General features: G+C 50.4%; 1 protein-coding gene across 1 annotated transcript in view; it reads right to left on the reverse strand.

The window, feature by feature from the left end:
- Window positions 1–26297, reverse strand: part of usp13 (ubiquitin specific peptidase 13) — a 59824-nt gene that overhangs the window by 220 nt on the left and 33307 nt on the right. The window contains exons 10-19 of the mRNA XM_078410094.1: window positions 26103–26228; window positions 24805–24958; window positions 23191–23365; window positions 21335–21423; window positions 19018–19140; window positions 13502–13528; window positions 11282–11425; window positions 8031–8215; window positions 3711–3855; window positions 1534–1618 (exon numbers count right to left, since the gene is read on the reverse strand). Of these exons, the coding sequence (XP_078266220.1) occupies window positions 1534–1618; window positions 3711–3855; window positions 8031–8215; window positions 11282–11425; window positions 13502–13528; window positions 19018–19140; window positions 21335–21423; window positions 23191–23365; window positions 24805–24958; window positions 26103–26228 (1253 nt within the window). The remainder of the gene's footprint in view (window positions 1–1533; window positions 1619–3710; window positions 3856–8030; window positions 8216–11281; window positions 11426–13501; window positions 13529–19017; window positions 19141–21334; window positions 21424–23190; window positions 23366–24804; window positions 24959–26102; window positions 26229–26297) is intronic.

The raw sequence follows: 26297 nt of genomic DNA on the forward strand, positions 1-26297 counted from the left end.
TAGTTCTCCGACCAGTCTGAGTGTTCAACTGATGACATTGCATCTCTGGTATTCACAAAATGCTGGAGTAACTCAGCGGGTCAGGCAGCATCTCAGGAGCGAAGGAATGGGTGACGTTTCGGGTCGAGACCCTTCTTCAGACAGAAAGAAGGGTCTCGACCCGAAACGTCACCCATTCCTTCTTCCACAGATACTGCCTGACCCGCTGAGTTACTCCTGCACTCTGTGAAACGTCACCTATCCGTGTTCTCCACAGATGCTGTCTGACCCGCTGAGTTACTCCAGCATTCTGTGATACCTTCGATTTGTACCAGCATCTGCAGTTATTTTCCTACATGGTATCTCTGCATGCCTTAGTTGGCACCTTCTCCGAGCTAACAATGATCCATTCTACATTTTCCTTGAACTTAATCCCCTTTGATGTCTCATTGTCACACCTTACACTTCCTTATCTCTGTGTCCCCCTCTCCCCTGACACTCAGTCTGAAGAAGGGTCTCGTCCTGAAACGTCACCCATTCCTTGCAGCGTTTATGAATCTTTTAGATATGCACGTGGATAATCAGGAAAGAAGGGATAGGAATCACGTGCAGGCAGAAGAGGCTAGTTTAAATTGGCATCATGTTTGGCACGGACATTGTGGGCTGAAGGGCCTGTTCATGTGCTATACTGTTCTATGGTTTAGAGATGCAGCGTGGAAACAGGCCCTTCGGCCCACCGAGTCTGTGCTAACCGGTGATCACCCCGTACACTAGCACTATCCGACACACACTAGGGACGATTTACAGAAGCTAATTAACCTACAAACCTGTACGTCTTTGGAGTGTGGCAGGAAACCGGAGCACCCGGAGAAAACCCACGCAGGTCACGGGGAGAACGTGCAAACTCCGTACAGACAGCGCCCGTAGTCAGGATGGAAACTGGGTCTCTGGCGCCGTGAGGCAGCAACTCTACCGCTGAGCCACTTATGTTCTATGAATCAAATTAACCACGTTCTGATTCACTTGTCAAGATTGAATTTGTGTTACCAACTTTAATCTTTTTAGACACTCCAGGTAAATGTAATGTTTGTGAAAGTCCATCCCAAATGTAAGAGAAGTAGACACAAAATGCTGGAGTAACTCAGCGGGTCAGGCAGCATCTGTGGAGGACATGGATAGGCGACGTTTCACAGAGTGCTGGAGTAACTCAGCGGGTCAGGCAGCATCTGTGGAGAACATGGATAGGTGACGTTTCACAGAGTGCTGGAGTAACTCAGCGGGTCAGGCAGCATCTCTGGAGAACATGGATAGGTGACGTTTCACAGAGTGCTGGAGTAACTCAGCGGGTCAGGCAGCATCTGTGGAGAACAATAGGTGATGCTTCGGGTCGAGACCCCCTCCGCTGACATCAGTCTGAAGACGGGTCAAAACGTCACCCATTCCTTCTCTCCAGAGATGCTGCCTGACCCGCTGAGTTACTCCAGCACTCTGTGTCTATCTTCCTTCGATTTAAACCTGCGTCTCAGTTTTTCTACCAAATGTAAGAGAGCTTACCGTCCCTCCTTTTTGATGTGGCAGACATAATGACCGGACATGGTGGACGCTCCCATGTGGCTGATGAAAGCAAACAACTCGTATCCTGCAGACAAAATCAAACCATCCATTAGTTTAGTTTAGAGATACAGCGCGGAAACAGGCCCTTCGGCCCACCGGGTCCGCGCCGACCAGCGATCCCCGCACACTAACACTATCCTACACACACTAGGGACAATTTACATTTATACCAAACCAATTAACAATAGACAATAGACAATAGGTGCAGGAGGAGGCCATTCGGCCCTTCAAGCCAGCACCGCCATTCAATGCGATCGTGGCTGATCATTCTCAATCAGTACCCCGTTCCTGCCTTCTCCCCATACCCCCTGACTCCGCTATCCTTAAGAGCTCTATCTAGCTCTCTCTTGAATGCATTCAGAGAACTGGCCTCCACTGCCTTCTGAGGCAGAGAATTCCACAGATTCACAACTCTCTGACTGAAAAAGTTTTTCCTCATCTCAGTTCTAAATGGCCTACCCCTTATTCTTAAACTGTGGCCCCTTGTTCTGGACTCCCCCAACATTGGGAACATGTTTCCTGCCTCTAACGTGTCCAACCCCTTAATAATCTTATGTTTCGATAAGATCCCCTCTCATCCTTCTAAATTCTAGTGTATACAAGCCTAGTCGCTCCAGTCTTTCAACATATGACAGTCCCACCATTCCGGGAATTAACCTAGTAAACCTACGCTGCACGCCCTCAATTGCAAGAATATCCTTCCTCAAATTTGGAGACCAAAACTGCACACAGTACTCCAGGTGTGGTCTCACTAGGGCCCTGTACAACTGCAGAAGGACCTCTTTGCTCCTATACTCAACTCCTCTTGTTATGAAGGCCAACATTCCATTGGCTTTCTTCACTGCCTGCTGTACCTGCATGCTTCCTTTCAGTGACTGATGCACCAGGACACCCAGATCTCGTTGTACGTCCCCTTTTCCTAACTTGACACCATTCAGATAATAACCTGCCTTCTTATTCTTACCATGATCACATTGAATGGCGGTGCTGGCTCGAAGGACCGAATGGCCTCCTCCTGCACCTATTGTCTATTGTCTATGTCAGAGAAAACCCACACCGGTCACGGGGAGAACGTACAAACACCATACAGACAGCACCCATAGTCGGGATGGAACACGGGTCTCCGGCGCTGTGAGTCAGTAGCTTTACCGCTGTGCCACCGTGCCACAATGATAATCTATATACTAAAGCTCTCGTTTGTTTGTTCCTGAACTACAGCCAAAACGGTGCACGATAGCGCGACAACTGTAGGCCCACCTTACTCACCGTCGTCCCTTTGGTGCTAATGGAGGAAGTTTCATTGAAATCGGCGTTATATTTTTTAAGTTATTCACATTTTAATGTTTAAATCTATCTCCTAGGGAGGGAGGGGGAGTGGGAAGGGGGAGGGGGGAGGAGAGGGTGCTGTGCCAATGCAGGAGAGGTTTGGGCCCAACGCGTACACTTGGCCTAGTAAAATAATGGTTAGTGAGTGTGGAGGTACAGGGCCAGAGGGTGGGAGCAATGGAGTGTGGAGGTGGAGGGGCCTGAGGGTGGGAGTGATGGAGTGTGGAGGGGTAGGGGCCTGAGGGTGGGAGTAATGGACAGTGGAGGTGGAGGGCCTGAGGGTGGGAGTAATGGACAGCGAGTGTGGAGGTGGAGGGCCTGAGGGTGGGAGTGATGGACAGTGGAGGGGCAGGGCCTGAGGGTGGGAGTAATGGAGTGTGGAGGGGCAGGGCCTGAGGGTGGGAGCAATGGAGTGTGGAGGGGCAGGGCCTGAGGGTGGGAGTAATGGACAGTGGAGTGGCAGGGCCTGAGGGTGGGAGTAATGGACAGTGGAGGTGGAGGGCCTGAGGGTGGGAGTGATGGAGTGTGGAGGGGCAGGGCCTGAGGGTGGGAGTAATGGAGTGTGGAGGGGCAGGGCCTGAGGGTGGGAGTGATGGACAGCAAGTGTGGAGAGGCAGGGCCTGAGGGTGGGAGTGATGGAGTGTGGAGTGGCAGGGCCTGAGGGTGGGAGTGATGGAGTGTGGAGGTGGAGGGCCTGAGGGTGGGAGTGATGGAGTGTGGAGGTGGAGGGCCTGAGGGTGGGAGTAATGGACAGCGAGTGTGGAGGGGCAGGGCCTGAGGGTGGGCCTTACTTCCCGCTCCGTCCCGCACCCTGGGCCCGGCGCTGGTCTCCGTGGTGACGTGTGACTGCGAGTCGTCCTCTGATGCCGCCTCACTCTCGTCCTCACTGTCGGCGTGGCTGAAGATCCAGTCCAGGGCTCGCTCCAGGTTATTGTTCTGCAAAAGCCGGCAGCACCGAGGTCAGGTTAGGTCAGGTCAGGTCAGATCCACCGCTCGTGAGCAACACCCCACATCACATTCACCCAAAGGGAAGGCACTGACTGTCGTCAGACTTCACCGTTATTAAACGTTATTCGCGTTATTCCCTGTGTGTCGGTGTTGGGATGGTTTTTGTATTTTTTTGGTTGTGTATGTGTGGGGGGTGGTGGTGGGGGGGTGGTGGGGGGTGGTGTGGGTGGGGAGGTGGTGTGGGGGTGGGGGAAACTTTTCTCTTTTAGGTCTCTTCCTCATGGCGCGGCGTGCGGCTTGGCCACGGGGCCTAACATCGCCCGGTGCGGCTCGGCCACTGGACTTTACATCGCCCGGTGCGGCTTGGCCGCTGGACTTAACAGTGCCCGGTGCGGCTCGGCCGCGGGACTTTTCATCGCCCGGTGCGGCTTGGCCGCGGGACTTTACATCGCTGGTGCGGCTCGGCCGCTGGACTTAACAGTGCCCGGTGCGGCTCGGCCGCGGGGCCTAACATCGCCCGGTGCGGCTCGGCCGCGGGACTTTACATCGCCCGGTGCGGCTCGGCCGCGGGACTTTTCACCGCTGGTGCGGCACAGCCGCGGGACTTAACATCGCCCGGTGCGGCTCGGCCACGGGACTTAGCTGCGCACGGCTCGGTCGCGGGGCCTTCCATCGCCCGGCTCGGCCGCGAGACGTTTCAGCGCCCGGTGCGACTCGGCCGCGGGGACTTCCATTCCCTTGCGGGGACTGTGCAGGTCGGTCGGGGACGAGCTGTCTGTCCGTGGGCGTGGGGAAGAGAGTGGAAGTTTTGTTGCCTCCATCACAGTGAGGGGGTGTTCAGAGTCACTGTGATGGACGTTTGTGTTGGGGTCATGTGTCTTGTGTTCTTTTTTGTGTGACTGCTATGTAGTTTCGTTCGGTACCTTGGTACCGAATGACAAATAAAGCTCTGTTATACTGTTATACTGTTATGTATCTTTTTTTAAAGTTTTGTTTCGAGACACAGCGTGGAAACAGGCCCTTTCGGCCCACCGGGTCCGCGCCGTCCAGCGATCCCCGCACATTAACACTATCCTACACACACTACGGACAATTTTTACATTTACCAAACCAATTAACCTACAAACCCGCACGTCTTTGGAGTGTGGGAGGAAACCGAAGATCTCGGAGAAAACCCACGCAGGTCACGGGGAGAACGTACAAACTCCGTACAGACAGCACCCGTAGTCAGGATCGAACCCGGGACTCCGGCGCTGCATTCGCTGTAAGGCAGCAACTCTACCGCTGCGCCACCGTGCCGCACAAACTGTACACACTGTACGGCCCGATTGTAATCATGTGGAATCATAGCGTCATACAGCATGGAAACAGGCCCTTCGGCCCAACTTGCCCACACCAGCCAACATGCACCAGCTACACTATTCCCACCTGCCTGCGCTTGGCCCATATCCCTCCAAACCCGTCCTATCCATGTACCTGTCCAACTGTTTCTTAAATGTTGGGATAGTCCCAGCCTCAACTACCTCCTCTGGCAGCTCGTTCCATACACCCACCACCCTCTGTGTGAAAAAGTTACCCCTCAGATTCCTATTGAATCTTTTCCCCTTCACATTAAACCTATGTCCTCTGGTCCTCGATTCCCCTACTCTGGTCAAGAGAATCTGCGTGTCTACCCGATCTATTCCTCTCATGATTTTGTGCACCTTTATAAGATCTCCCCTCATCCTCCTGCGCTCCAATAGTGTCCCAGCCTACTCAACCTCTCCCTGTAGCTCAGGCCCTCTAGTCCCGGCAACATCCTTGTAAATCTTCTCTGTGCCCTTTCCAGCTTGACGACATCTTTCCTATAACATGGTTCCCAGAACTGAACATTGAACAGCGGCTGAAGAAGGGTGTCAAACCGAAACGTCACCCATTCCTTCTATCCAGAAATGCTGCCTGACCCGCTGAGTTACTGAAGCATTTTGTGTCTATCTTCATTGTAAACCAGCATCTGCAGTTCCTTCCAACACAATGCTTTAAATGCTGGCCTCACCAACATCTGATCCAACTGCAGCATGACTCCCAACTTCTATACTCAATACTCTGACTGATGAAGGACAACGCATTTAGACGGCTTGATTGTAATCATGTTTCATCTTTCCGCTGACTAGTTAGCACGCAACAATAGTTTTTCACTGTACCTCGGTACAGGTGACAATAAACTAAACTCAACTAGAGCTGCCTCATGACTTCCTGCCTTTATCTTGCACTAAATGTTGCACGTTTTACCCTGCATCTGTACCCAGTGGATGGCTAGATTGTATTCTTGTACAGTCATCACTTTGATTGGATAGCACGCCAACAAAAAGCCTTTCACTGTGGCACGGTGGTGCAGCGGTAGAGTTGCTGCCTTACAGCGAATCCAGCGCCAGAGACCCGGGTTCCATCCTGACTACGGGCGCCGTCTGTACGGAGTTTGTACGTTCTCCCCGTGACCTGCGTGGGTTTTCTCCGGGTGCTCCGGTTTCCTCCCACACTCCAAAGACGTGCGATGTCAACCAAGTTGACATTGGTCTCAACTCCAAACAGTTTAATTTAGTTTAGAGATACAGCGCTGAAACAGGCCCTTCGGCCCACCGGGTCAATAGACAATAGACAATAGGTGCAGGAGTAGGCCATTCAGCCCTTCGAGCCAGCACCGCCATTCAATGCGATCATGGCTGATCACTCTCAATCAGTACCCTGTTCCTGCCTTCTCCCCATACCCCCTCACTCCGCTATCCTTAAGAGCTCTATCCAGCTCTCTCTTGAAAGCATCCAACGAACTGGCCTCCACTGCCTTCTGAGGCAGAGAATTCCACACCTTCACCACTCTCTGACTGAAAAAGTTCTTCCTCATCTCCGTTCTAAACGGCCTACCCCTTATTCTTAAACTGTGGCCCCTTGTTCTGGACTCCCCCAACATTGGGAACATGTTTCCTGCCTCTAATGTGTCCAATCCCCTAATTATCTTATATGTTTCAATAAGATCCCCCCTCATCCTTCTAAATTCCATTGTATACAAGCCCAATCGCTCCAGCCTTTCAACATACGACAGTCCCGCCATTCCGGGAATTAACCTAGTGAACCTACGCTGCACGCCCTACGCTGCACGCCCTACGCTGCACGCCCTACACTGCACGCCCTACGCTGCACGCCCTACACTGCACGCGACCAGCGATCCCCACACACTAACACTATCCTACACACACTAGGGACAATTCACATTTGTACCGAAGCCAATTAACCTACAAACCTGCACGTCTTTGGAATATGGGAGGAAACCGATGATCTACAGGTTTGTAGGTTAATTGGCTTGGTATAAATGTAAATTGTGCCTGGTGTGTGTAGGATAGTGTCAGTGTGCGGACTCGGTGGGACGAAGAGACTGTTTCCGCGCTGTATCCCTAATCTCTAAACCCTAAACATTGGTACACAAGACCAACTTTTTCAGTCAGAGAGTTGTGAATCTGTGGAATTCTCTGCCTCAGAAGGCAGTGGAGGCCAATTCTCTGAATGCATTCAAGGGAGAGCTGGATAGAGCTCTTAAGGATAGCGGAGTCAGGGGGTATGGGGACAATAGACAATAGACAATAGGTGCAGGAGGAGGCCATTCGGCCCTTCGAGCCAGCAACACCATTCAATGTGATCATGGCTGAACATTCTCAATCAGTACCCCGTTCCTGCCTTCTCCCCATACCCCCTGACTCCACTATCCTTAAGAGCTCTATCTAGCTCTCTCTTGAATGCATTCAGAGAATTGGCCTCCACTGCCTTCTGAGGCAGAGAATTCCACAGATTTACAACTCTCTGACTGAAAAACTTTTTCCTCATCTCAGTACTAAATGGCCTACCCCTTATTCTTAAACTGTGTGGCCCCTTGTTCTGGACTCCCCCAACATTGGGAACATGTTTCCTGCCTCTAACGTGTCCAACCCCTTAATAATCTTATACGTTTCGGGAGAAGGCAGGAACGGGGTACTGATTGAGAATGATCAGCCATGATCACATTGAATGGCGGTGCTAGCTCAAAGGGGCAGAATGGCCTCCTCCTGCACCTATTGTCTATTGACCATAAACTAAACTGAACTAAGCGATTGGTAAAAGGTTTGTGGGGGAAGGGGATGCAAGCGCACACTCACGGTTGCTTTCAGAGCGTGGATGGCCTGCTTCCTGTGGAAGCCCATGGATGTGATGATGGCAACAATCTCCTCCGGGGGCTGGCTCCTCGTGGACGAGGCTCCTCCAGACAGGCCCACCTCACACTGGCCCAACTCCACGCCCCCAACCTCACCGCACCTTGGCAATCTCAGTGGCTCCGCAAAGTCTAGCGGGGAGAGAGGCAAATTAATACAAGCACAACATACACACAACCCTCCTACAGACAGACCCCTTTATCATATCAGTCTGAAGATGGGTCTCGACCCGAAACGTCACCCATTCCTTCTCTCCACAGATGCTGCCTGTCCCGCTGAGTTACTCCAGCATTTTATGTCTATGTTCCCTTTATAATGGATTTCAGCTACTTATGAGTTGTAGTAGTAGAATTAGGCCATTCGGCCCATCGAGTCCACTCCGCCATTCAATTATGGCTGATCTATCTTTCCCTCCTAACCCCATTCTCCTGCCTTCGCTCCATAACCCCTGACACCCGCACTAATCAAGAATCTATCTATCTCTGCCTTAAATATATCCACTGACTTGGCCTCCACAGCCGTCTGTGGCAAAGAATCCCACAGATTCACCGCCCTCTGGCTAAAGAAATTCAATAGACAATAGACAATAGACAACAGATGCAGGAGGAGGCCATTCGGCCCTTCGAGCCAGCACCGCCATTCAATGTGTCATGGCTGATCATTCTCAATCAGTACCCCGTTCCTGCCTTCTCCCCATACCCCCTGACTCCGCTATCCTTAAGAGCTCTATCTAGCTCTCTCTTGAATGCATTCAGAGAATTGGCCTCCACTGCCTTCTGAGTCAGAGAATTCCACAGATTCACAACTCTCAAACTGAAAAAGTTTTTCCTCATCTCCGTTCCAAATGGCCTACCCCTTATTCTTAAACTGTGGCCCCTTGTTCTGGACTACCCCAACATTGGGAACACGTTTCCTGCTTCTAACGTGACCAACCCCTTAATAATCTTATACGTTTCGATAAGATCTCCTCGCATCTGTGGAGGGAACGGACAGAGGGCGTTTGGGGCTGGGACACATCTTCAGACTGATGGAGTAGGGCGCGGGGTGGGGGAGCGAGAAAGCTGGAAAAGAGAGATGGGGGGGGGCAGGACAATGCCTGGAGAGTGATAGGTGGATAGGGCGGAAGGGGCAGGGGTGATCGTCAGATGGGTGCAGTAGGTGACAAAGCCTGGAGGTGAAAAGGTGTTGGGTAAGGAGAGGAGGAGTGCAATGTAAAACCGGAGGGAGATATTCTATAAAAACGGTTAATTTTGCAAGCTTCTGATCATCTTAAGGATAGCGGAGTCAGGGGGTACGGGGAGAAGGCAGGAACAGGGTACTGATTGAGAATGATCAGCCATGATCACATTGAATGGCGGTGCTGGCTCGAAGGGCCGAATGGCCTACTCCTGCACCTATTGTCTATTGTCTATCTCCTGGTGTGGTTGCCCATCAGTGTTTAATCAGAGAACAGTCCTTTGCAATTCCACCAGCATTTCTGCCATGACGCTGCGATGTATAAATAGAAGCTGCAAGATCTAACATTCCTGCATGTTCCATGTGCCGAGTCGATGACAACATTGCAGCCAGTTTAACCAATGAGCTGGTCTGTGTGACAGAGCGCACGAGAGACTGCTCTCACCCTCCTTGTTTAGTTTAGTTTAGAGATACAGTGCGGAAACAGGCTCCTCGGCCTACCGGGTCCGCGCCGACCAGCGATCCCCGCACACTAACACTACCCGACACACACTAGGAACAATTTTTACATTTGCCCAGCCAATTAACCCACAAACCTGCACGTCTTTGGAGTGTGGGAGGAAACCCAAAGATCCCGGAGAAAACACACACAGGTCACGGGGAGAACGTGCAAACTCCGTACAGACGGCGCCCGTAGTTGGGATCGAACCCGGGTCTCCGGCGCTGCATTCGCTGTAAGGCAGCAACTCTACCGCTGCGCCACCGTGACCGCCCTGAATCTGTTCCACTCCTGAATCTTACTTTACAGATATCCTTCTGAAAGCTACGCTCAAGAGAGCTATGCTCGTGAGAGAAAGATTTAGATTTAGCTCTTGGGCCTAAAGGAATCAAGGGATATGGGGAGAAAGCAGGAACAGGGTACTGATTGTGGATGATCAGCCATGATCATATCGAATGGCGGTGCTGGCTCGAAGGGCCGAATGGCCTCCGCCTGCACCTATTTTTCTATGTTTCTATGTTTCTGTGTTTCTATGTTTACAGAGTCGGTTCTGAAACACACACAGTGCCAGAGTGGTCTTCAATAATCTCCGCTTCAGAATGCTTTCTTAAAAGCTACAGATCCTGAGATCCTTACTGAGTGCAAATAGACAATAGACAATAGACAATAGACAATAGGTGCAGGAGTAGGCCATTCGGCCCTTCGAGCCAGCACCGCCATTCAATGTGATCATGGCTGATCATTCTCAATCCGTACCCCGTTCCTGCCTTCTCCCCATACCCCCTGACTCCGCTATCCTTAAGAGCTCTATCTAGCTCTCTCTTGAATGCATTCAGAGGATTGGCCTCCACTGCCTTCTGAGGCAGAGAATTCCACAGATTCACGACTCTGACTGAAAAAGTTTTTCCTCATCTCTGTTCTAAATGGCCTACCCCTTATTCTAAAACTGTGGCCCCTGGTTCTGGACTCTCCCAATATTGGGAACATGTTTCCTGCCTCTAACGTGTCCAACCCCTTAATAATCTTATATGTTTCGAGATTACACAACCCGCCCATCATCTACAGGTCAGAAGGTCATAAGTGATAGGAGCAGAATTAGGCCATTCGGCCCATCAAGCCTATTCCACCATTCATTCATGGCTGATCTATCTCTCCCCCCTAACCCCATTCTCCTGCCTTCTCCCCATAACCTCTGACACCCGCACTTGGAATCTGTCTATCTCTGTCTTAAAAATATCCACTGACTTGTGGCCTCCACATCCTTCTGTGGCAATGAGTTCCACAGATTCACTAACCAGCTAACTAAAGACATTCCTCCTCATCTCCTTCCTAAAGGAACGTCCTTTAATCCTGAGGCTGTGCCCTCTGGTCCTAGACTCTCCCACTAGTGGGACCATCCTCTCCACATCCACTCTGTCCAAGCCGCTCAGTTTGGTGAGTTTCAATGAGCTCCCCCCTCAGAGGTCGGGGCCCATCGCCGTTCACCTGACGGCCACACATTGGCCTTGCCCTCTCATCTCACCGGGTTCTTCCATGTGTGCGATGATCCAGTTGAAGGCCAACTCCGCTCCCAGGTTCCCAGTGTAGTAGACGGCTTTCCGGCAGGCTTCCAGGGGAAACCCCATCTCCGCCAACTGCATTACTGCCGACTCGTCAATCTCTGGAGCTGAGGAGAGAAGGACACAAACACAAACAGTAATCACTGTTGGGCCTAGGGTTGCCATCTGTCCCGTATCAGGCGGGTCATCCCGTATTTTCGGCTAAATTGGTTTGTCCCTTGCGGGACCACCGGACACTGTAGGCCCGGACACTGCTGGCCCGGGGGCTGCTGTAGGCCCGGGGGCTACTGTAGGTCCGGACACTGTAGGCCTGGGAGCCGCTGTAGGCCCGGACACTGTAGGCCCGGACACTGTAGGTCCGGACACTGTAGGCCCAGGGGCTGCTGTAGGTCCGGACACTGTAGGCCTGGGGGCCGCTGTAGGCCTGGACACTTTAGGCCCGGTGGGCGCTGTAGGCCGGGACACTGTAGGCCCGGTGGCTGCTGTTGGCCCGGACAGTGTGAGCAAACGATGTGTGTTCGGGGAGCAGGGCCGAGTGTGTTCGCCGAACGGAGGTTGCATAGCAACCCACCTCCCGAACTGGCCGGCCGCCATTGATGGAGCGGGAGCACGTGGCCGCTGCCTGGTGAGGCCATGTGGGGCGCGGGCGGTGATGTCACCTTTTGTCCCTTATTTGGGTGTTAGAAAGTTGGCAACCCTAGTTTTTACGGCACGGTGGCGCAGCAGTAGAGTTGCTACCTCACAGCGCCGGAGACCCGGGTTCCATCCCGACTACGGGTGCTGTCTGTACGGAGTTTGTACGTTCTCCCCATGACCTGCATGGGTTTCCTCCAGGTGCTTCGGATTCCTCCCGCACTCCAAAGACGTGCAGGTTTGCAGGTTAATTGTTCCTCTGTAAAGTGCAGGGAGTGGATGCGAAAGTGGGAGAACACAGAACTAGTGGGAACATAGAAACATAGACATAGAAAGTAGGTGCAGGAGTAGGCCATTCGGCCCTTCGAGCCTGCACCGCCATTCAATATGATCATGGCTGATCATCCAACTCAGTATCCTGAACGGGTCAGCACGGACTCGGTGGGCCGAAGAGTCTGTTCCTATGCTGTGTCTTTCAATCAATCAAAGAATATTGCTTTGAAGATCTCAGCCAAGTATGAGAAATTGTGAGACAAAACAAGGCAATGAGTGTGCAGTTTTGGTCTCCTAATTTGAGGCAGTGCAGCGTAGGTTCACCAGGTTAATCCCCGGGATGGCGGGACTGTCATATGAGGAAAGATTGGAAAGACTGGGCTTATATTCGCTGGAGTTTAGAAGGATGAGAGGGGATCTTATAGAGACGTATAAAATTATAAAAGGACTGGACAAGCTAGATGCAGGAAACATGTTCACAATGTTGGGGGAGTCCAGAACCAGGGGCCACACAGTCTAAGTATAAAGGGGAGGCCATTTAAAACTGAGGTGAGAAAAACCTTTTTCTCCCAGAGAGTTGTGAATTTGTGGAATTCTCTGCCACAGAGGGCAGTGGAGGCCAATTCACTGGATGAATTTAAAAGAGAGTTAGATAGAGCTCTAGGGGCTAGCGGAATCAAGGGATATGGGGAGAAGGCAGGCACGGGTTACTGATTGTGGATGATCAGCCATGATCACATTGAATGGCGGCGCTGGCTCGAAGGGCCGAATGGCCTCCTCCTGCACCTATTTTCTATGTTTATATATTTCTATGACTGGAGTCACATGCACAGACGACATAGTTCCTAATATTACTACAAGGTTAATGATATCCAAAATGGTGGAGGATCTTTGTGGCCTGACAAAGTCACGTTACAGTTTTATGATTTGAGGCTGAAGCATGCATGGAGCATGGTTTTAGAATTATTCACAAAATGCTGGAGTAACTCAGCAGGTCAGGCAGCATCTCGGGAGAGAAGGAATGGGTGACGTTTCGGGTCGAGACCCTTCTTCAGACCTCTCCCGAGATGCTGCCTGACCTGCTGAGTTACTCCAGCATTTTGTGAATAAATCGATTTGTACCAGCATCTGCAGTTATTTTCTTATACGCATGGTTTTAGAAATTCTCTCAGAAAATAAATATTGAACACTTGTGATTAAGGTGGAGTAAAGCCCATTAATGGATAAAGAGAAGTCCTGAATATCGTTTGTAAAGTAAAAATGAGAAAGGTACGTACGCTCCATGAAGTGGTTCAGCAAGTGACCTGGAAGATAAAACAACAAAAAGTCCGTTTTCCTACTTTACCCATCTGTTAGCGTCTTCTACGTTCCAACACTGTGAAGACACGAGTGGCACGGTGGAGCAGCGGTAGAGTTGCTGCCTCACAGCGCCAGAGACCCGGATACCATCCCGACTACGGGTGCCGTCTGTACGGAGTTTGTACGTTCTCAGAAGGATGAGAGGGGATCTTATCGAAACGTATAAGATTATTAAGGGGTTGGACACGTTAGAGGCAGGAAACATGTTCCCAATGTTGGGGGAGTCCAGAACCAGGGGGCACAGTTTAAGAATAAGGGGTAGGCCATTTAGAACGGAGATAAGGAAAAACCTTTTCAGTCAGAGAGTTGTGAATCTGTGGAATTCTCTGCCTCAGAAGGCAGTGGAGGCCAATTCTCTGAATGCATTCAAGAGAGAGCTAGATAGAGCTCTTAACGATAGCGGAGTCAGGGGGTATGGGGAGAAGGCAGGAACGGGGTACTGATTGAGAATGATCAGCCATGATCACATTGAATGGCGGTGCTGGCTCAAAGGGCCGAATGGCCTCCTCCTGCACCTATTGTCTATTGTCTCCCCGTGACCTGCGTGGGTTTTCTCCAGGTGCTCTGGTTTCCTCCCACACTCCAAAGACGTACAGGTTTGTAGGTTAATTGGCTTGGTATAAATGTTTAGTTTAGTTAAGTTTAGAGATACAGTGCGGAAACATGCCCTTTCGGCCCACCGGGTCCACGCCGACCAGCGATCCCCGCACACTAACATTATCCTACACCCACTAGGGACAATTTTACATTTATACCAAGCCAATTAACCTACACACCTGCACGTCTTTGGAGTGTGGGAGGAAACCGAAGATCTCGGAGAAAACCCACGCAGGTCACGGGGAGAACGTGCAAACTCTGTACAGACGGCGCCCGTAGTTGGGATCGAACTCGGGTCTTGTTGTGATAATTGAATCCAATTCCCAACACGATACTCACCTCTTCCACAAAGGCCACATGTGTTAAGCAGAGGGGGAGGAAAGGAGAGAGAATAATTTTTAAATGAATCCCACATCAAGAATTGTAATTCCCTCTTGGGCCAAATGTTGGTGGGTTCTGATAAAATCAGAAGGAAAAGAAGGTTTCTGGGAACAATAACAACAAATGTAGCTCCACACACAGTACATACACCGATCAGCCAAAACATTATGCCCAGCTGCCTAACATGCTGTTGGTCCTCCGTGTGCAGCCCCATACACAGCAGGGTGCGATGCACTGTGTATTGTGACACATTCCTCCCGTGACCACCATTAACATTTTCTGTGACTTGTGCCACAGTCGACCTTCTGTCGGTTCGGACCAGACGGGATAGCCTTGGTTACCCTCGCGCATCGATGAGCCTTGGGCGCCCAACACCCTGTCTGTCACCGGTTTGTGGTTTGTCCCTCCTCGGACCACTGTCGTTGGTCAGTACTCACCACTGCTGACCGGGAGCACCCCACAAGCCTTGCCGTTTCAGAGATGCTCTGACCCAGTCGTCTGGCCATAACAATTTGGCCCATGTGAAAGTCGCTCAGGTCTTTACTCCTGCCCATTTCTCCTGCATCCAACACGTCAACTTCAAGAACTGACTGTTCACTTGCTGCCTAGTATATCCCACCCCTTGACAGATGCCATTGTAACAAGACAATCAATGTTATTCCCTTCGCCTGTCAGTGGTCATAATGTTTTGGCTGATCGGTGTATACTCACTTCCAAAAGGTTATTATTTCCTAACCGTTGCTGTTGTAAAAAGCAGGCCAATCTATTCCCCTCACGATTTTGTACACCTCTATAAGACCACTCCTCATCCTCCTGCGCTCCATGGAATAAAGTCCTAGCCTGCCCAACCTCTCCCTGTAGCTCAGGCCCACAAGCCCTGGAAATGTCTTCGTAAATCTTCTCCGCTCCTTTCCCAGCTCAGTGACACCCTTCCTACAGTGAGGTGACCAAAACTGAACACAATACTCCTCACCAATCCAGGTTCAAGACTGTTTGAATGTCATATTTACTGACAATGGAACAATGAAATTCTTACTTCCAGCAGCATAACAGGTCGGTGAACACCATGCTCCTAGATAACATAATAAACTAAAATAGTCCATGCTGTCTCCATCCAAGACCGCAAGACATTGCAGAGGATTGTGGACGCATCCCAGACCATCACACAAACCTTGAACCTCCCCTCCATCGACTCCATCTACACCTCACGCTGCCTTGGCAAGGCCAGCAGCCCAGACCGTCGCACGCACGCACGCACGCACAAACAAACCAACCTCCCCTCCATCGACTCCATCTACACCTAACGCTGCCTTGGCAAGGCCAGCAGCCCAGACCATCGCACGCACGCACGCACAAACAAACCAACCTCCCTTCCATCGCCTCCATCTACACCTCACGCTGCCTCAGCAAGGCCAGCAGCACAATCAAGGACCAGTCTCATCCCCGGCCACTCCCTCTTCCCCCCATCGGGCAAGAGGTACAGAAGCGTGAAAACGCACATCTCCAGATTCAGGGACAGTTTCTTCCCGGCTGTTATCAGGCAACTGAACCATCCCACCACCAATTAGAGAGCGGTCCTGAACTACTATCTACCTCATTGGGGACCCTCGGACTATTGCTAATCTGACTTTACTTGACTTTACCGTGCACTAAACGTTATTCCCTTGATCATGTATTTGTGGACTGTGGATGGCTCGACTGTAATCATGTATTGTCTTTCCGCTGACTGGTTCCCGGCTTGTACTCGCTGGAATTTAGAAGATTGAGGGGGGATCTTATAGAAACTCACAAGATTTGTAAGGGGTTGGACAGGCTGGATGCAGAAAGATTGTTCCCGATGTTGGGGAAGTCCAGAACAAGGGGTCACAGTTTAAGGATAAGGGGGAACTCTTTTAGGACCGAGATGAGAACGTTTTTTTTCACACAGAGAGTGGTGAATCTGTGGAATTCTCTGCCACAGAAGGTAGTTGAGGCCAGCTCATTGGCTATATTTAAGAGGCTCTTTAGATTCTGGAGTAGTTCCTGAGGATTGGAGGGTAGCTAATGTAACCCCACTTTTTAACAAGGGAGGGAGAGAGAAAACGGGGAATTATAGACCAGTTAGCCTAACATCGGTAGTGGGGAAAATGCTAGAGTCAGTTATTAAAGATGTGATAGCATCACATTTGGAAAGTGGTGAAATCATCGGACAAAGTCAGCATGGATTTATGAAAGGCAAATCATGCCTGACGAATCTTATAGAATTTTTCGAGGATTTAACTAGTAGAGTGGATAAGGGAGAACCAGTCGATGTGTTGTATCTGGACTTTCAGAAGGCCTTCGACAAGGTCCCACATAGGAGATTGGGGTACAAACTTAAAGCACACGGTATTGGGGGTTCAGTGTTGAGATGGATAGAGAATTGGTTGGCGGACAGGAAGCAAAGAGTAGGAATAAACGGGTCCTTTTCGGAATGGCAGGCAGTGACTAGTGGGGTACCGCAAGGCTCAGTGCTGGGACCCCAGTTATTTACAGTGTATATTAATGATTTGGACGAGGGAATTGAATGCAACATCTCTAAGTTTGCGGATGACACGAAGCTGGGTGGCAGTGTTAGCTGCGAGGAGGATGCTAGGAGGCTGCAGAGTGACTTGGATAGATTAGGCGAGTGGGCAAATGCATGGCAGATGCAATATAATGTGGATAAATGTGAGGTTATCCACTTTGGCGGCAAGAACAGGAAAGCAGAGTATTACCTGAATGGTGGCCAATTAGGAGAAGGGGAGATGCAACGTGACCTGGGTGTCATGGTGCACCAGTCATTGAAAGCAAGCGGGCAGGTGCAGCAGGCAGTGAAGAAAGCGAATGGTATGTTAGCATTCATAGCAAGAGGATTTGAGTATAGGAGCAGGGAGGTTCTGCTGCAGTTGTACAGGGCATTGGTGAGACCACACCTGGAGTATTGTGTACAGTTTTGGTCTCCTAATCTGAGGAAAGACATTCTAGCCTTAGAGGGAGTACAGAGAAGGTTCACCAGATTGATCCCTGGGATGGCAGGACTTTCATATGAAGAAAGACTGGATAGACTCGGCTTATACTCGCTGGAATTTAGAAGACTGAGGGGGGATCTTATTGAAACATATAAAATTCTTAAGGGGTTGGAGAGGCTAGATGTGGGAAGATTGTTCCCGATGTTGGGGAAATCCAGAACCAGGGGTCACAGCTTAAGGATAAGGGGGAAGTCTTTTAGGACCGAGATGGGAAAACATTTCTTCACACAGAGAGTGGTGAGTCTGTGGAATTCTCTGCCACAGAAGGTAGTTGAGGCCAGTTCATTGGCTATATTTAAGAGGGAGTTAGATGTGGCCCTTGTGGCTAAAGGGATCAGGTGGTATGGAGAGAAAGCAGGTACAGGATACTGAGTTGGATGATCCACCATGACCATATTAAATGGCGGTGCAGGCTAAAGGGCCGAATGGCCTACTCCTGCACCTACTTTCTATGTCTATGTTTCTATGTTCCCACTAGTTCTGTGTTCTCCCATTTTCGCATCCACTCCCAGCACTTTACAGAGGACCAATTAACCTAGCGACAATTTACAATCTTTACCGAATCTTTACCGAAGCTATGGTTAGCACGCAACAAAAGCTTTTCCCTGTACCTCAGTACACGTGACAATGAACTAAACTCAAACTAAAAATTCAACAAATTTAAAAACACCACAACTAGTGAAAAAGTCCAAAGTCCTTACTAAAACTAAGACAGTTCATAGTTAGACACACAATAGACAATAGACAATAGGTGCAGGAGGAGGCCATTCGGCCCTTCGAGCCAGCACCGCCATTCAATGTGATCTTGGCTGATCATTCTCAATCAGTACCCCGTTCCTGCCTTCTCCCCATACCCCCTTACTCCGCTATCCTTAAGAGCTCTATCTAGCTCTCTCTTGAATGCATTCAGAGAATTGGCCTCCACTGCCTTCTGAGGCAGAGAATTCCACAGATTCACAACTCTCTGACTGAAAACGTTTTTCCTCATCTCAGTTCTAAATGGCCTACCCCTTATTCTTAAACTGTGGCCCCTTGTTCTGGATTCCCCAACATTGGGAACATGTTTCCTGCCTCTAAAGTGTCCAACCCCTTAATAATCCTATACGTTTCGATAAGATCTCCTCTCATCCTTCTAAATTCCATTGTATACAAGCCTAGTCGCTCCAGTCTTTCAACAATGCTGGAGTAACTCAGTGGGTCAGGCAGCATCTCGGGAGAGAAGGAATGGGTGACATTTCGGGTCGAGACCTTTCTTCAGACTTGCAGGATACAGAACTGCAGACGCTGGTTTAAATCGAAGGTGGACACAGAATGCTGGAGTAACTCAGCGGGTCAGGCAGCATCTCGGGAGAGAAGGAATGGGTCGGGTTTCAGGAAGGGGGAGTGTTTCTGTGAACCAGTCGGGATGTTTAGAAGGAATGAGTTACCTTTACCCTGGTTGGTGATGAAAATAGGTGGGGAAATATCGGGCAGCTCTTCCTCCCCGGCCTGTAAACCCGTGGCTCGGAGATGGCAGATATCCAGCAGGTCGGGCATGTCGATGGAGACATCTGCAACACAATGCGGAGAGGTCGATCTGTAACGTGCTCCAGACACCAGCAGCAACAACAACTGGCAACACATCGTTAAAAGTACAATCTCAATCCCCTCAACCAAGTCTTGATTGGAGCGTATGGGGGGCAGAACAGGTACAGGTGGTCCATGTTGCGTTAACCATCTAAGAGAGATACAAAGACTTATCCCAGGGCATCACGGTGGCGCAGCGGTTGAGTTACCGCCTCACGGCGCCAGAGACCCGGGTTCCATCCTGACTACAGGTGTTGTACGTTCTCCCTGTGACCTGCGTGGGTTTTCTCCGGGTGCTCCGGTTTCCTCCCACAGAACCAGGGGCCACACACAGTCTAAGAATAAAGGGGAGGCCATTTAAAACTGAGGTGGGAAAAAAAACTTTTTCACCCAGAGAGTTGTGAATTTGTGGAATTCTCTGCCACAGAGGGCAGTGGAGGCCGATTCACTGGATGGATTTAAAAAGAGAGTTAGATAGAGCTCTAGGGGCTAGTGGAATCAAGGGATATGGGGAGAAGGCAGGCACGGGTTACAGATTGTGGATGATTGTAAGGGTTAATGCAGTAGAAGCCAGTTTGTGAAGGTTATGGCGGATATTTTAAGCTGTTATTAAAAGCTGTTATTAAAAGTGGTTTTTGCAAACACCACCTTGGTCTTTGTGCTTTTTGAATTATTTCGTAGATAAGTCTAGCTGACTCCCACATGATCAGCCATGATCACAGTGAATGGCGGTGCTGGCTCGAAGGGCCGAATGGCCTCCCCCTGCACCTATTGTCTATGTTTCTGTTTCTACTCCAAAGATGTGCGGGATTGTAGGTTAATTGGCTTAGGTAAAGATTGTAAACTGTCCCTAGTGTGTGTAGGATAGTGTTAGTGTGCGGGGATCGCTGGTCGGCGCGGGCTCGGTGGGTCGAAGGGCCTGTTTCCGCGCTGTATCTCTAAAACGAAACCGCATCCGGCTTTCCGCACATGACCGCTCGTACACTCTCCTGAATGGATCTAGAACTGGTGTTGTTTTCCCTCCACTGCCAGGGACAGTGCCACAGAGATTCACTCCCCAACATTATCGAAAACAACTAACAGCCCAACGATCATGGTGTCTCTTAGATTCATACAGCACCGAAACAGGCCTGGGGAGAAGGAATAGGTGGCGTTTCAGAATGAGACCCTTCTTCAGAACTGTCTGAAGAAGGGCCTCGACCCGAAACGACACCCATTCCTTCTCTCCAGACATGCTGCCTGACCCGCTGAGTTACTCCAGCATTTTGTGTCTATCTTCGGTGTAAACCAGCATCTGCAGTTCCTTCCTACACAGTAACATGCCCTTTTTGTCCCAACTAGCCCATGCCGACCGAGATGCCCCATCTACACTCGTCCCACCTGCCCATAACCTTCATAACCTCCCACCTCCCCCGACTCCCCCCTCACCCCCCCCCCCCCTCACCCCCCAGATTCCTAATCCACAACTCTTCAAACCTGTCTCACACCTAATGTTCTTTTCTCTGGCCTTTGATCCAAACCATCTGCCTGTCCATTGTGACCTATTACCCACGAAGCTCTGCCCTGACCCTCCCCTTGCCCACCTTACAATCAGCCTGAAGAAGGTTCATGACCCGAATCGACTCCTATCCATGTTCTCCAGAGCGAAATGCTGGAGTAACAAAGGCGGCATCTCTGGAGAGAAGGAATGTGTGACGCTTTGTGTCGAGACTCGTCTTCAGACCCATCTCCAGGACATCTCCTGGGATGCTGCCTGACCCGCTGAGTTACTCCAGCACTCTGTGAAACGTCACCTATCCATGTTCTCCACAGATGCTGCCTGACCCGCTGAGTTACTCCAGCACTCTGTGAAACGTCACCTATTCACGTTCTCCACAGATGCTGCCTGACCCGCTGAGTTACTCCAGCACTCTGTGAAACGTCACCTATCCATGTTCTCCACAGATGCTGCCTGACCCGCTGAGTTACTCCAGCACTCTGTGAAACGTCACCTATCCATGTTCTCCACAGATGCTGCCTGACCCGCTGAGTTACTCCAGCACTCTGTGCATTTTAACCAACTTATTCAATAAGGCAGTTCCATCTTGATAGTGTATTGTGAATGATGCATATTTTAATAAAAATATACAGCTGAGAAAACGTGACCACTTTAACGATGACAGATTTCCAACAGCTTACCTAATTTCTTCGGGACCCAGTCGATACCGAAGGTGAATTTCTTTATTTGGATCACCAGATACTCAGGAAATGAAGCAAAGCGGATGGTCCTATAAACAAAATAACCCCATTTTAAATATCAGAACCAGCTGCTACATTTTAATTCATGACCATTTCATTTGGTATTAAATAAAATTGTCTCCAATTATTTTTCCAGAAACGTGATGTCATTTTTTTCCATTTGCAAAATCGTGAGTGATATGGAAAAGTTTAGCAAGGAGGCATTGTAAATAAAGCTGATAAGGTGGACACAAAATGCTGGAGTAACTCAGCGGGTCGGGCAGCATCTCTGGAGAGAAGGAATGGGTGACGTTTCAGGTCTCGGCCCGAAACCTCACCCATTCCTTCTCTCCTGAGATGCTGCCTGACCCACTGAGTTACTCCAGCATTTTGTGTCCACCTTCGATTTAAACCAGCACCTGCAGTTCTTTCCTACGCACTCTGAGGAAGGGTCTCGGCCCGAAACCTCACCCATTCCTTCTCTCCAGAGATGCTTCCCGTCCCGTTGAGTTACTCCGTAGGAAAATAACTGCAGATGCTGGTACAAATCGAAGGTGTCACAAAAAGCTGGAGTAACTCAGCGTGTCAGGCCACTCCAGCATTCTGTGCCCACCTTCGATTTAAACCAGCATCTGCATGTTTTTTTTACACTACAAAGCTAATTAGGCGTAGCTCTAAAGAATCTCATCTTCCCGTAGCTAGAAAATATCGCCATGAGGCCGAGTTTGTGGAGTTTAAAAATAAACACTGGCCAGTGCGTGATCTTGCCCCCGCCACATTCAGGGGGGCATCATTTACTCTGCACTCTGACAACTGAAGAGGAACCTCTGGTCAGTGCAGCAGTGTGACGTTGGTGAGCTGTGGCACAACGTCAAACACGTCAGCCAGCGGTAACCCATGTCTGTGTAGGCCTCTGTGCACTAACAGTGCCTCGCTCTCTGTAGGGAAATGTCAGAGAGTCACACAGCGTGGAAACGGGCCCTTCAGCCGGCTGAGAACCAAGGGGGTCCCAGCGTGAGGGGGGGCGGGGTGTTAAAGAAGGGACCAACAAAACTGAGAGAGGACTTGTTGTAACTTTGGCAGCACTTTTGTGGCAACTGTTTGTCATAGAACGTATGACTTAAACGTATGAAATATAGCCCAGCACCAGTTTGGGCGGCACGGTGGCGCAGCGGTAGATCCTGGGGGGGACAGGGCTTTCTCCATCGCTGCTCCCACACTCTGGAACTCACTACCCTAAACCGTCAGAGACTCCTCCTCACTCACCACATTCAAAACATCACTGAAGTCTCACCTGTTCAGCACTGCCTTCAACCACTGACCGTCACCTCACCTTCTGTCTCCTTTCTCTGTTCGTTTACTTATTTATCTATTTATTTTCTTTTATGTTTTAGTAAACCTTGTAAAGCGCCTTTGAGTGTTTAGAAAAGCGCTATATAAATGTAATGCATTATTATTATTATTATTATTAGAGTTGCTGCCTCACAGCACCAGAGACCCAGGTTCGATCCCGACCACGGGCGCTGTCTGCACTGAGTTTGTACGTTCTCCCCGTGACCTGCGTGGGTTTTCTCCGGGCGCTCCGGTTTCCTCCCGCACTCCAAAGACGTGTGGGTTTGTCAGTTAATCAGCCCTCTGTAAATTGCGTAAGGAGTGGATGAGGAAGTGGGATAACGTGGAACTTTCATGATCCTAAATTGGACAAACCTCTGTCGTGTGGTAACCGGTGTGCGCGGGGGATCATTGGTCAGCGTGGACTCGGTGGGCCGGGGGGCCTGTTTCCATGCTGTCTCTCTAGACTAGAGTCACACACTTACTTTACTGCGGCCGACTTTGCTTGCAGTGCGCTGCTCCAGAAGTCCGCCACGTTTTCTGGCTCCTGATAGGCTTGGAGGCAAGCACTGAAGGGGATTCTGGCTCGGACCACCTCTCGCAAAGGCTGCTTCACTCTCTCCGCCTCTCGCCTCCGCAACTCATACGCAATTATCTCCTCTGCAGGCCGCCAAAAGGCAACGCAATGTAAAGATGCATCGAAATATCACTGAGAGCTTTCACATCTATTCATTCCAAACAGAATTCCCCTTCATTGGCTGGATGGAATCTTGAAGTCAACCTAATGTGATCCAACATTAACAAAGACACCAAGTGCTGGAGTAACTCAGGGTGTGTGTGTGTGTGTGTGTGTGTGTGTGTGTGTGTGTGTGTGTGTGTGTGTGTGTGTGTGTGTGTGTGTGTGTGTGTGTGTGTGTGTGTGTGTGTCTGTGTGTGTGTGTGTGCGCGCGCGCGTGCATGCGTGTGTGTGTGGTGTGTAAGTGTGTGTGTGTGCATGTGTGGTGTGTGTGTGTGTGTGTGTGTGCGCGCGCGTGCATGCGTGTGTGTGTGAGTGGTGTGTAAGTGTGTGTGTGCATGTGTGGTGTGTGTGTGTGTGTGTGCATGTGCGTGCATGCGTGTGTGTGTGTGTGTGTGTATGTGTGCATGTGCGTGTGTGTGAGTGTGCGTGTGTGAGGGGCATCTTGGACAGCATGGAAGCATTGGGCTGAAGGGCCTGTTTATGTGGTGTGTGACTCCAGGACCATCTCTCCATGAGGAAAGTGTAGGTACATTTACAGGTCCTTGATACCAATACAAGTGTAACACAGGTCAGGCAGCATCTCTGGAGGAAAGGAATAGGTGACGTCTTGGGTTGGGACCTTTCTTCAGACGGATCTGAAGAAGGATCTCAATCTGTCAAGAAATGAACAAAACAATGAGTCTGAGGAAGGGTCTCGACTTCTTCCCTCTCTCCAGAGATGCTGCCTGTCCCGCTGAGTTACTCCAGCATTTTGCGTCTTTCATCGGTGGAAACCAGTATCTGCAGTTCCCTCCCTCACAAGTGAGATGAGTGCAGAATAGAAACATAGAAAATAGGTGCAGGAGGAGGCCATTCGGCCCTTCGAGCCAGCACCGCCATTCATTGCGATCATGGCTGATCATCCACAATCAGTAACCCGTGCCTGCCTTCTCCCCATATCCCTTGATTCCGCTAGCCCCTAGAGCTTTATCTAACTCTCTTTTAAATCCATCCAGTGAATCGGCCTCCACTGCCCTCTGTGGCAGAGAATTCCACAAATTCACAACTCTCTGGGTGAAAAAGTTTTTTTCTCACCTCAGTTTTAAATGGCCTCCCCTTTATTCTTAGACTGTGGGGGCCCTGGTTCTGGAAAATAGCGTGGAAACAGGCCCTTCGGCCCAACTTGCCCACGCCGGCCAACAATGTCCCAGCAGTGCTGGCTCGAAGGGCCAAATGGCCTCCTCCCGCACCTATTTTCTAATAGTCCCGCCTGCCTGCGTTTGGCCCATATCCCTCCAAACCTCCAGCCCTGATGCGTGATCATGCCTCCACTTTCCCACACGTTTGCCCATCTACACCATGCAGGGTGGTGTGGAAGCACCTTTGTTGCTTGCGGCCTCCATGACAGCAGGCAGTTGCATGACATAGTCCACTCTCTCCTTGTACTTGACTTTCCTAGACTGGCAACACTCCACCCGATCCTCCACCACAAAGCGGAACACTTCGCTGGGATCGTCCGAACCGCTGTTGTTCCTCTGGAACGCAACAAAAGGGAGCTCTTAGCTTGGTTTAGAGATAGACAATAGACAATACACAATGGACAATAAACAATAGGTGCAGGAGGAGGCCATTCGGCCCTTCGAGCCAGCACCGCCATTCAATGTGATCATGGCTGATCATTCACAATCAGTGCCCCGTTCCTGCCTTCTCCCCATACCCCCTGACTCCGCTATCCTTAAGAGCTCTATCTAGCTCTCTCTTGAATGCATTCAGAGAATTGGCCTCCACTGCCTCCTGAGGTAGAGAATTCCACAGATTCACAACTCTCTGACTGAAAAGGTTTTTCCTCATCTCAGTTCTAAATGGCCTACCCCTTATTCTTAAACTGTGGCCCCTGGTTCTGGACTCCCCCAATATTGGGAACATGTTTCCTGCCTCTAACGTGTCCCACCCCTTAATAATCTTATACGTTTCAATAAGATCTCCTCTCATCCTTCTAAATTCCAGATACAGCCGCTAACAGGCCCTTCAGCCCACCGGGTCCGCGCCGACCAGCAATCCCCCCCTACACTAACACTATCCTACACACACTAGGGACAATCTACAATTTACAGAGGGCCAATTAACCTACAAACCCGCACGTCTTTGGGATGTGGGGGTAAACCGGAGCACCCTGAGGAAACCCACGTGGTCACGGGGAGAACGTACAAGCTCTGTACAGGCAGCTTGAAGCCGGGTCTCTGACGCTGCAAGTGCTGTCAGGCGGCAACTCCACCGCTGATTCACCTTGCTGTGTCATCCTGTGCTTGTGCTGTATCACTAAACTACAGTATAACTGACGGGCTTGGTATCATGTTTGTAGGGTTGCCAACTGTCCCGTATTAGCCGGGACATCCCGTTTTTTGGGGCTAAATTAGTTTGTCCCGTACGGGACCGCCCTTGTCCCGTATTAGGCCCGGGGGCGCTGTAGGCCCTGGACAGTGTAGGCCCGGACACTGGAGGCCTGGACACTGTAGACCTGGGGGCCGGCGTAGGCCCGGACACTGTAGGCTAACGGAGTATGTTCGGGGAGCATAACTGTAGGCTAACGGAGAGGTTTGGGCCCAATGGGTCCACTTAGTCTAGTACTCAACTAAAATTTGGAATTGAAGTAAAGACTACCCACAGCTGGAGACTTACATCGACAAGGCTGATTAAATGCAGAAAGAATTCTAGCGCATCTTGCTGTCGATTCGATGAAAACTCTGGATGTCCTTTCCCGACCAAAGCTTTAAACATTCGGGGCACCATGCCCTGTTGTTGTGACTGTAATCAATAAAACAGAGCTGTGAACAATATGCTGGTGACCAGCTCCAGACGGGAAAAAGGGGGCGT

The sequence above is a fragment of the Rhinoraja longicauda genome, chromosome 13 (genome assembly GCF_053455715.1).
Source record: "Rhinoraja longicauda isolate Sanriku21f chromosome 13, sRhiLon1.1, whole genome shotgun sequence".
Lineage (NCBI taxonomy): Eukaryota > Metazoa > Chordata > Chondrichthyes > Rajiformes > Arhynchobatidae > Rhinoraja > Rhinoraja longicauda.